Source organism: Nestor notabilis, unplaced genomic scaffold, assembly GCF_000696875.1.
Source record: "Nestor notabilis isolate BGI_N333 unplaced genomic scaffold, ASM69687v1 scaffold16055, whole genome shotgun sequence".
NCBI lineage: Eukaryota > Metazoa > Chordata > Aves > Psittaciformes > Psittacidae > Nestor > Nestor notabilis.
The window spans coordinates 6,627-16,745 of record NW_009928097.1 but is presented as its reverse complement, the minus strand read 5'-3'; the positions used below and the strand labels follow the sequence as shown (position 1 = coordinate 16,745).

Genomic DNA, 10,119 nt, shown 5'->3' with positions numbered 1-10,119 from the left:
TAAGATGGCCCAGTAAGGGATTGGACAAGTGCCAGAGCCAGCATGAAGCCAGGAGAGGTGAGGGAGTGGTAGAAATGCCTTTCTCAGCAGAAGCAGAAAGCTGCTAGATTGGCCCCATCATAAATAGGCTCTTCAGCATAAAGTGCCTAGTGTGAGTTGGAATGAACCCACTTCCCAAACCACTTAGATGTTTTCTGATAACTGTCCCGTGCCTGGCTCTTGGCAGCAGCCCATGTTACACCCTCCTGTCTGGGACTCTGTAATAAAGATAAGGCGGGTTGTATCGCACAATGGAAACTCAGTCTGTGGCTCAGCTGAACAACCATACTAGGGAGATTTCTAGATCCATTTAGTGTCTGTTGTCTCCAGCTGGGCCATCGAAAATCAGCTCTGCTATAGAGCTTAGACTTTGGGCTGAGAAATTCCCCATGGAGGCTCATAGGGGAGAGCCTCTGATGGGTTACATCTGTAGAGGAGGCTTGAAGCCATTTCTTTCAAACAGCCCTGAAACCTGCATCTCTGATGTGCTGTTCCAGGAATGAATCATAGTTTCTGAGAGCAGTACTCAGGGGTGTCTGAAGGATCTGCATTAGACAGACACTACAAAAGCTGTTGGAACGAATGGCATGAATGAAAGAAAAACAACAGTGCCTGGTGTCTTCCTTCCCCTAAAGCTCAGATACAGACAGCTTTTTTCCCCTTAACTAGACTTGCTTTCAAGCTTGAAGTGCTCACTACTCTAACTCCATGTTGTTTGATCATTCATAGGGCACAGCACAAACCAGGTGAGGCATGGGGTTCAAGGTGAAGCCGACATCAGCAGTGAGATCCAGGTCTGACTTATCCACTCCTGGAGGGGGTTGGAAAACAAATTTGCGGAGCAAGCCAGCAAAGAAGAGGAACAGCTCCATTTTGGCCAGTCCTTCTCCAACACAAGCCCTTCGTCCTGAATACAGCCAGGAAAGAAGTAAATGATCATCATTGTAACTGTTACTGTTGATGTCTGAGACCTTCTAAACTGGATGTACAGTCTGTAAGAGCAGGCTGTTGAGGTAGGAAATGTTTTCTTCCTTCTCCCTGTATATTAGAGGTGCTACCCACTTAGTCTCAAACCACACAGAAGCCTGTAGGTATGTGAAATTATTCAGTGACTGTGGGTAGGTCAGTGTCTCCCAGATCTCCCAAAGAGGTGGTTACCTGCAGCGACAGGTGGACAGGAGAAATGACCAGAAATCCTCTATCCTATGTTATGGGTCCCTAACTTCCATATTTGCCTAGAATTAGGGGGAACCATGCCATTAGCCTACCCCCAAGTGGTACACACACACCCCTCTCACCTATAGAGAATGGAATAAATGCTTCTCTCCTAATGAAGTTCCCACTGGCATCCAGGAAGTGGGAAGGGTTGAACTGATCTGGGGTTTTCCAGTGTAGCTCGTCATTCAGAGCGGAGGTCAGCAGTGGAATAATCTCTGTACCCTGAAAGGGACCAAAGAAACTCAGAGTAGCTGTTTGGAGCAGATCACTTTCCTAGTCAAAGCTAGCCGCTTGCTGTTTTCTAATGTGAAGAGGCAAATAAGACCAAGCTATGGCAGACAGAACTGGGGGGTGCTTCCCTGCCCCTCTTAGAGTCAGATCTTTGAAGAAAGGGAATGAATGAATGAATGCTCAAGTAGAGGTTCCACATTTGGTATAAGAAATTCAAACCAGCATAATTTAATTAAAGTCTTTGGTTATTCAGGATTCAAAGACTGTAACAGACCACAGTCCAGTACGTGTTTATAACAACTACTCTGGATCCAAGACAAAGGATCACATCATAGATGAAACCACACATTGTGGCATCTTTAGATCTTTATATTTTGATTCTTACCTGCTTTAAACAAAACTGTAAGAAATCTGCAACATAAGCTGCTAGCCTCAAAGCTCACCTTTGGAATCACATAGCCTTGGAAATTCACATCGGTAGGAGTTGATCGTGATACGCCCATTGGGACAATATTGGCAAACCTTTGAATTTCATGTATCACTGCATCTGTGTAAGGCATTTTTTTCCGGTCCTCCAACTTCGGCATCTCTCCTGGTTCAATGACGTGGTTCATTTCTTCCTGAATCTTTCCTTGGAGGGAGGAAAGGATTAAGAAGCTGATAACCCTCTTATCTTGCAACTGAAATTGCCTCCGGTTTGGCCAAGATGAAGTAATGGCAAATTTTGAGGGGTATTCGAGAAGAGCAGAAGTGTGTAATCAGGACATGGTGTGACTCTTACAGGCTTGTTGTTGAGCCAAGGGAGCTTGGAGTCACTACAGTACATCCCATGCCTGATTCTGATTACACACCTTTGTTACCCCATAACCTTCAACAGAAAACAGATCAGAATCAGCTCCTGAGGAGACCTTTAGTGACGTAAGCCCATAGCCTGCAGGTGAATAACGATGGAGGAGCTTTACTGTTAACTGCAGACTGGCCCTCAGCCTCTCCCACTTGGCTGGGCTGCTTTATTGCAATCCAGCTGAATAAAATTCCTTTGTAAAGTCAACGGTTGTTATCTCTCTCAGAATACTCAGAATAATTACTCTAGACAACACTGAATGAGTTCCACTCCCTTCCACAACCAAAGCCTTAAGCATGCAATAGTATATTGTACAAGAGAGCTCCTCAGCCTTACTCTGAATTTCTGGGTATTTCATCATCAGAAGAAGACCCCAGCGCACAGTTGTAGAAGTAGTCTCAGTCCCAGCAGCAAAGAGATCCAGAGTTGAAAACATCAGGTTTCCATTGCTGAACATAGTTTGGCCTTTCCTTGATTCCTTCAAAACATACAGGTAATGGCCGTAAGTTCTACAGGAAGTGATACCAATATATGACTGTGTTGCCACCATTTTCTCTGCAATTTAGCTTTTTGTGACTCTATACGCTCTGGGAAACTGTATGTTTAGTGGTGGAAATGTCTATCTCAGTGGAAGGGCCTATGCTGTATGAAATTGGTCTGGTCCCAAGTGTATGTGCAATCTCCAGGTCTAGATATTAGGTTAGTTGGAATTTAGTTACTGCAATGAAGTTAATCACTGTACCATTCTTGCAGGAAGGTTTAGGATGATGTCCTCCTTATGTGTGCTGAGTGGTAACTTATTTCATTCACGTGGCACATCTTGATAACTAGATCCCTATAACTAGCAGTTTCAGTGGAGCTATGGAACGAGTATAGCACAGCTCACTGTGAGTATGAGCTTTGATATATTCTGCTCGTTGCAGCTCTTCTGTTTCTCTTCACTCTCAGTCTCACACAGAGGGTCAGTCCTAATAATAAGTCAGAGCTAAGAGAACAGAAAGACTCTGAGACTTAGCTTTAAAGTACCTGCTGTTGCTTCATCAGAAAGGCATCAACAAAGCCTGTTAAGTTATTTTCATTAAACTCTTCCCTGTGTGCCTGGAAGAGCTTCTGGAAGAAAGCATTCAGTTCACTGACATTTTGTAGCACAGTCTTGGAAGCTCCAGAGAGAAATCCAAGGGATGGGTAGAAATTGTATAACTGTGGAGCAAGAGAAGTCTTACTGTTAATTGGCATTTTGAGCATATACTGCTGTGTCAAATCACACTGCTGGTCCCTTGTCCCATGCCCTGACATTTTAGGCCATAATTCCCCCACATTCTCTTGTACAGTCCAAGCAGATATGAATTGCTACAGAAATAGAGTGTTCCCTCTATTATATCTCTGCATGAGTCCTTGCCATGACTTTTGGGAGAATCATCAGCTTAATCTTCTTTCAGGGCTTCCAGCTGTGTAGGTGGTGAGACACAGGGTTTCAGATGTAAAAGATGGGAATGTGAGCATTGTACTTATTCCAGGAGAAGACCTCAGGTGTGTTACATCCTATGGCAGCAGAAGGGACTTGAACTGGCCACCTCCACAGGCAGACAATATTGCTGTGTCAACATAGTGCTTTCCAAGCCAATTCACTTAGGCACAGCACCAAGCTAACCCAACTATGCTGTTCCTAGGAGCACAGACATACATGCTGCCAGGAAAAAGGAAGGGTCTCACCCCATCAACCTGTAAGAGGTGTGCCCATCTTCAAGGAGTCCACTAGCTGCCCTGCCAGACAATTAAACAAACACCAGCCATTAGCTGTTAGCTGGTGCCTTGTTCTGGGAGGGTCTCTGTACACAGTGTGTAACTCTGACCTGTGTTTGCGTGGTGGTTTTGGGGCTTAGCTAGTCTGGAGTTAGAGCCAGCCACAGACCTCAGTGCAGCTCAGAAAGAGCCTCCACCAGCGTTCAAAGCTGAAGCTTTGTGTCAGGAAGGAACAGGCTTATGTCAGCTGATAGTTTGCTAAGATTGAGTTTCAGTGGCCAAAATAAAAGAAAAAGAAGTTTGTCAAACCTGGCTCCAGGGACAGCAGAACTAAGACAGTTACTGAAGGTGTGTGTAATACAAGGAGACAGATTTGAGATGGCATTTCAGGACCAGTCTCTCATATGAGAGACGTATTGTGCTTCTGCTCTTCAAAGAGGGTAAAATAGTTCCTTTGTGAAGACTTTAGGGTTTTTTTTCTTTTACTAGTAAGATGCACACAAGGGCCTGGGAATCTGTGTGTTGTGGATACAGAACCACAGATATGTTCTTTACAGGCTGGCTTGCTGATAATGTTCTTGTTCTCAAGAAGCAAGCTGTGAGAAGCCAGGAGGACAAACCAAAACCTAAAACTAAAACATAAAATCAAGCTCTTACCAGCACCATAGGGGAGCCCAACAGCTTAGTATTTTCATTCATCAGCTTCAGCAAAGTTAGCAATACAGGATCATCATATTCAAACCTCTCTCCAAACAATATAGAGCAGATGACATTGGACACAGCACTGTTGAGTATCATTTTCGTATCAAATGGTTTCCCTGAATGAAAACAAATGACAATATGATTATGCTCATTTTAGCCTCGTTTCCTGTGGAAATGTAGTCCAGAAACCACCCACTAGTCTATTCACCACCCAGAATGCACAGCAGGGAACTCAGTTTCGATGTTTTAAGGCCTTACATTTAATAACCTACTTTGGCATATGGTGTACTTTAACCATGAGATAGCATTTACTCAGAGTTAAACTTTCATTAATCTTTATTATTCTGCTAGACAGGTTTTCTCTGGATGTAAGTCTTGACACTCACCGTGATAGGATTCAAAATATTTGATAAGAGAATTTACTTCCTCCAGGATTCGAATCTCAATGGTTCTCTTTCCCACTCCAAAATCTCGCAGTGTGGACAAGGTGAATCTTCTCATAGTTTTCCATAGCTCTCCATGGCTGAATGCTATCCCTAAAATAAAGGTATAACATCCTTAGGTTACCTGTGGTTAAGAAACGTTGTTAAGGCCTTCTTACACACTGGTACCAAAGCTGCTCGACACACTGTTATATAGACAAAAACTAAGCCGTAAAAGGATGATTATCCCTGTCTGTGAGAATATAATGAACATAGACAAACTAAAAAAACCCCTAACCAACCAAAAGGTCACTTACCATTTCCTTGTGTCATTTTCCTAAATATGGGTATTTCTGCCCTCTCTCCAAAATCTTCAGCGTGACTTAAAAGGGCATCCTTGATGGTTTCATATCCAGCTAGTACTACAGCTTTCCTGGGCCCAAAATGCACAGTGAAGATGTTGCCATATATCTTGGAGAGCTGTCAAGGTGAATAAATATGTTCATTCTAAACCAAATCAAACGCTAGCACTAGCCACCCTAGGTGCTTTCTAGCCCAAAAGGAGCCTCCCAGCCCTGCCTGAAGTCTCCAGGTGCTGCTACAATGCAACTAATGAGCAACAGCTATCAATTGCCAGCATCTCTGCTTGCACCCTGTTTGCACAACAAGGTGTCTGCTATCACTGCTCCTATCGGAGAAGTCAATAAAATGCCGTTGCATTCCTGTGGTGTTCTGCAGTAACAGGCCAGCACAGTGATACTACCGTTTAGAGGCTGGTTGGAAACTGCTGTAGCAGGCAGCTGAGGCAGGCCTGTTTACTTTAATGCTGGTGACCTGAGGCAAGCGGTTGTGCACACGTCTTTGAGGCCGAAGCCACAAACACTACAAAAACAAAGCTCGACAATAAGCCTTTCTTTCAGGACAGCACTTGTCTCTAATTATGGCAAGGTGGGTAGTGTTGCAGTCATCGCAAAATTATTTGCTGGCCACCAGAAACTTGAATCCAACTAGGAAGCAGATTCTTGTAGATAATGTCAGAGAAGCTCTAGGCCTTTATAGCAAATTAAATCTGAATCATCTGTTACACAGAAGGGTGGCTTTGACAATCTAATCACTCACTCTGTATTTTAGACTTGGTTTAAACACACTGCAGCCATCCACTCCCAATGTCTTCTTGTTTCCGATGCGCCTGGGTTACCATTTGCTATGTATTAGATACATTCTGAAAATTGAATTTCAGATTAGAAGCAGCTCCTGTTATTACACCAGACAAATTGAATTTGTTTTCATCAAACAGTGGTTTGACGGCTTGGGAGATAAAATTAACACTGGTTCTTTCATCCCCAGCAGCTCACAGAGTGTGAGGTAGAGCCAGGGGCAGAGAATCACAGATGACTCCTAGCCTTCCTGTGGTCATTTCTTTGCATTAGTACTGTACTCTTGGCATCAACCCTCTTTATTCTCAGCAACACGAGTATTGGATGTGGCAGATCTGAAAGCCTAAAAAAGCTGCTTGGCAGACTATAGGAAGTAAGTCTGGTGCTTTTGCATGACATTTCTGTTATAAAATACCCCAGTACCACCAAAAATATTTGTTCTTCCGTACCAGCACCCTCAAATATACCTATGATCAGATGGGAGCTCAGGACCAGAAGCCCATCATTTGGCTCTGCACAATCCTCTGCACTGTAAATCAATGCAGGTGAACACTGCATGACTGCTACAGGAATTCTGTACTTTTGCAGCACAGGATGCCCTTTCTTCTATGACTACCCAGAGAATTTCAGTGTCTGCACTCCCTCCTCACTGCAGCTCTTCAGGTGGCTGAAAGAATTCACTGGGGACTGGGTTTCCCCCATCATAGTGTCTGGTAAGCACACACACATAGGGTATGTGACAGGTTACTCATGGCACCTCAACCATCTGTACAGCAAACAGAAGAAATCTGAATTCACATTGACTTGTCCCCACCACCCTAAGGGAATACAGCAGATACTTTCTGAAACAAATGGCTTTATAATATTTAAGTCTTTTTTTCCCCTCTTTTTGAAATAAAAGTATCCGTGGAGCTGCATAAGGAAAAGCAATTTGTTACCTATACTTATAAAAGCCATGCATCAAGCGTTAACTAACCCTGGGCAGTGTGTGTGTGCAGAGGAGGGGTTGGGGAGGCAGAGTCGAGCTTTGCCTTGCAGGGATATAATTAGCTTTGGAAATAAATGTGCATATGATCCAATTTCCCTGGAAGTGTTCAAGGCCAGATTAGACGGGGCTTTGAGCAATCTGGTTGACTAGAAGATGTCCCTGCCCATGGCAGTGGGTTGGAACTAAACGATCTTTAAGCTTCCTTCCAACCCAAACCATTCTGTGATTCTATGATTTCCTCTGCTGTGGGGATGGTACTCTTCCTTCCTTTCTTTTTTTCTTCCTTCCTACCTGTCTTCATGGGGAAAGGTTTATCTGCAGTGAGACATCTCTTCAGGGCAAATAGCCCGTATCTGTCAGCAGATTGGTCCAACTTGAGTCTTCTACCTGCAGACTCTGAGGAACTCAAAATACCAACAATATGGAGCTGATTGCAAGGGGTGGGTTCTACAGTTACGTGTGTATAAAGGAAGGAATATGTGTATTATATTTATATAAATAAATACATGTGTGTGCATATATACCTCTAAAGGTAGTCACTCTGCCAGCCTGGCTATGCACTAAATATATAATTTCTGCCCTCTACACAATGCAAACACCACACATCTCCATTTCCCTAGTTGTATTTCTCATTTCAGGAACTGCATGTTTTCCCTTTGCCTGCTCACTCAGACCTTACCTCTGTCAGCGACTGGAACGGCTTTTTGAGGTCCACCACATTCAAGTTTCCAATCAGAGGAAGAGGTCGTGGCCCAGGAGGCAAACTGCAAACAGACTTCTTCAAGCTGGTAACAAAGTAAAGGAGAGCGACCAGCCCTGCTGCCAGAAAGAGCAGCAAGCTAGAGCTCATGTACTGTAGCAAACTCTGTATGGCCATGTCTAAATCAAAGTTAGGGTGTGAGCATCTTGGGGTCCCTTTATAGCATCACCTGAACACACCTTCTGGGGAAGTGTCTTAACATGGAGAAAAGGAGCCTGAGGTCTTGTTTACATCCATTTAGACCAGAGGTACTTTATTTTTCTGCCAAAGAAAGCACCCTATTTTATTCTGAAACATGGATTATGTTAATCTGGAGCTCCTATTTCATTTACAACACTGGGACAGGGTGTTAGTTTTCCAGTGAAAATCTGTGTTGTGGGCATGTTGTGGTCTGTGTGATTTCAGGCACAGAATTAAGGAACTGTGCTGGATTGTTGTCAGGGTGCCAGGTTACAGGACTCAGCTGGACCTCTGGTGATGTAACAGAGGAAGTGGGACACAGGAGGGAAAGCCCACAGTAATGCATGGCCCAAGGGACGACTGGCAAGGAAGACCTCAGGGAAGACAAGGCTGACCAAAGGAGGAGCTGGAACAATGGTGGCATGAAGATGTGCTAGTTAGGATTGCAGATGGGAGTAGGTCTACTTACAGGTGACAGCTCTGATTCTCTTTGTTTTCCTGCCACCCCAGTAAAATCACCTCCTTGAGCAACACAGTGTTTACATTGCTCACACTGTATTGATCTTTGCCCCAGAATCCTCTACTGGCAATCCCAAAATGACCCTGAAACTACTTTAGTCCAGAAGACTGTGTGCCTTGATGTCCATCCCTGTCTCTGAGTCTGGTGATGACTCTTTCCTGTCTGTCCTGCCTGTTTACGAGCAGAGGCATGCAGTCCTGTAAGGGAAGCCCTGTCCTGTCCAGGCAGTCCTTCTGCCTAGATTGGGAAAGAGATCCTGGATCTCTGTAACGTGGGAGGAGCCAGGGTCAGGCTCTGCAGCTGCCCAGACAGAGGATGGAGGACAGTGGCTGCCTGGGCAGCTATTGCAGAGTTTTTGCCAGGAGGAGCACACAGCAACAGCTTTGGCACTGCAGGTGAACTGAGTCATGCGCCATGCCAGGGCATGGTCCTGCAATAGCCTGCATGCCTGGGCAACAGCTCCCCAAGGGCCTTTTGCATCCTTGGGGCATGACAACATAGCAGAAGTGATCAAGAACAGGAGGCCACAGTTTTAAATGGTGGCTTCTGAGGGAAGGAGCCAATCTGATGCGCTGTCACATATTCTCAAGCGGGGATATTTTGCCCCCCAGTTGCAGTTTCTGTCAGATTACCAGGCCGTGCTGCTGTTCTACCCTTTAGAAATCTTGAGTTTTAATAAATACTTTTCCTAGAATCCTGCAAGGGTCTCGGCTGCAGGCTCCACTGATGGAAAAATGATGATTATTTGTTAATAATAATAAAATACATTAGCCAAAGGCAAGGGGAATTAATAAACTCTAACTAGACTGACATGAAAAAGGTGCCTGCACATCTGCCTCCTCTCCAAGGTTTGTTATCAGGAGTGGAGTTTCTCACAGGGAAGCTGCCCTGTGCACAAAAGGACTAGGCAGGGTGGGCAGAGAAAGGAGGGCAGTGGATGGTCATATCCATATCATGATTTGCTGCACAACTATGGAGTCCTGGTCTGCACCCTTTTGTCCCAGACATTTCTGGGACAAATAGTATCCTGTTGGACCAAACTCTTCTCTGAGCAAATGGTGTGTCCACTGAGACTCTTGAGACTTTATAAGATAAAGTAAGAGTGATGAAAAAACCCTGAATGGGCCCAGTTGAGTACTAATGGAGGAAATTTATTGTTTCTGTTTACATATTGCCACCACTGCTCTGCTGGAGTAGAGCTGGCAACTGCCAGAGAAAGCAAGAGTGCCTTCTTGAGAGCTTTCAGATTTTTTAAAGCTTCAGGTTGTTCCTGGTGATAATATAGGGTGAAATTCTTCCTCAATTAGTGAGCCTG

General features: G+C 44.5%; 1 protein-coding gene across 1 annotated transcript; it reads right to left on the bottom strand.

Annotated features, from left to right (window-relative positions):
- Positions 1–758: 758 nt before the first annotated feature.
- On the bottom strand, positions 759–8,194 carry LOC104405624 (cytochrome P450 2K1-like). The gene is made up of 9 exons (XM_010014379.1): positions 8,024–8,194; positions 5,517–5,679; positions 5,164–5,313; positions 4,733–4,893; positions 3,359–3,532; positions 2,669–2,810; positions 1,932–2,119; positions 1,338–1,479; positions 759–946 (listed from the first exon to the last, which is right to left on the bottom strand). The coding sequence occupies exons 1-9, from the start codon at positions 8,192–8,194 to the stop codon at positions 759–761; spliced, it is 1,479 nt and encodes a 492-aa protein (XP_010012681.1).
- Between the last annotated feature and the right edge of the window lie 1,925 nt (positions 8,195–10,119).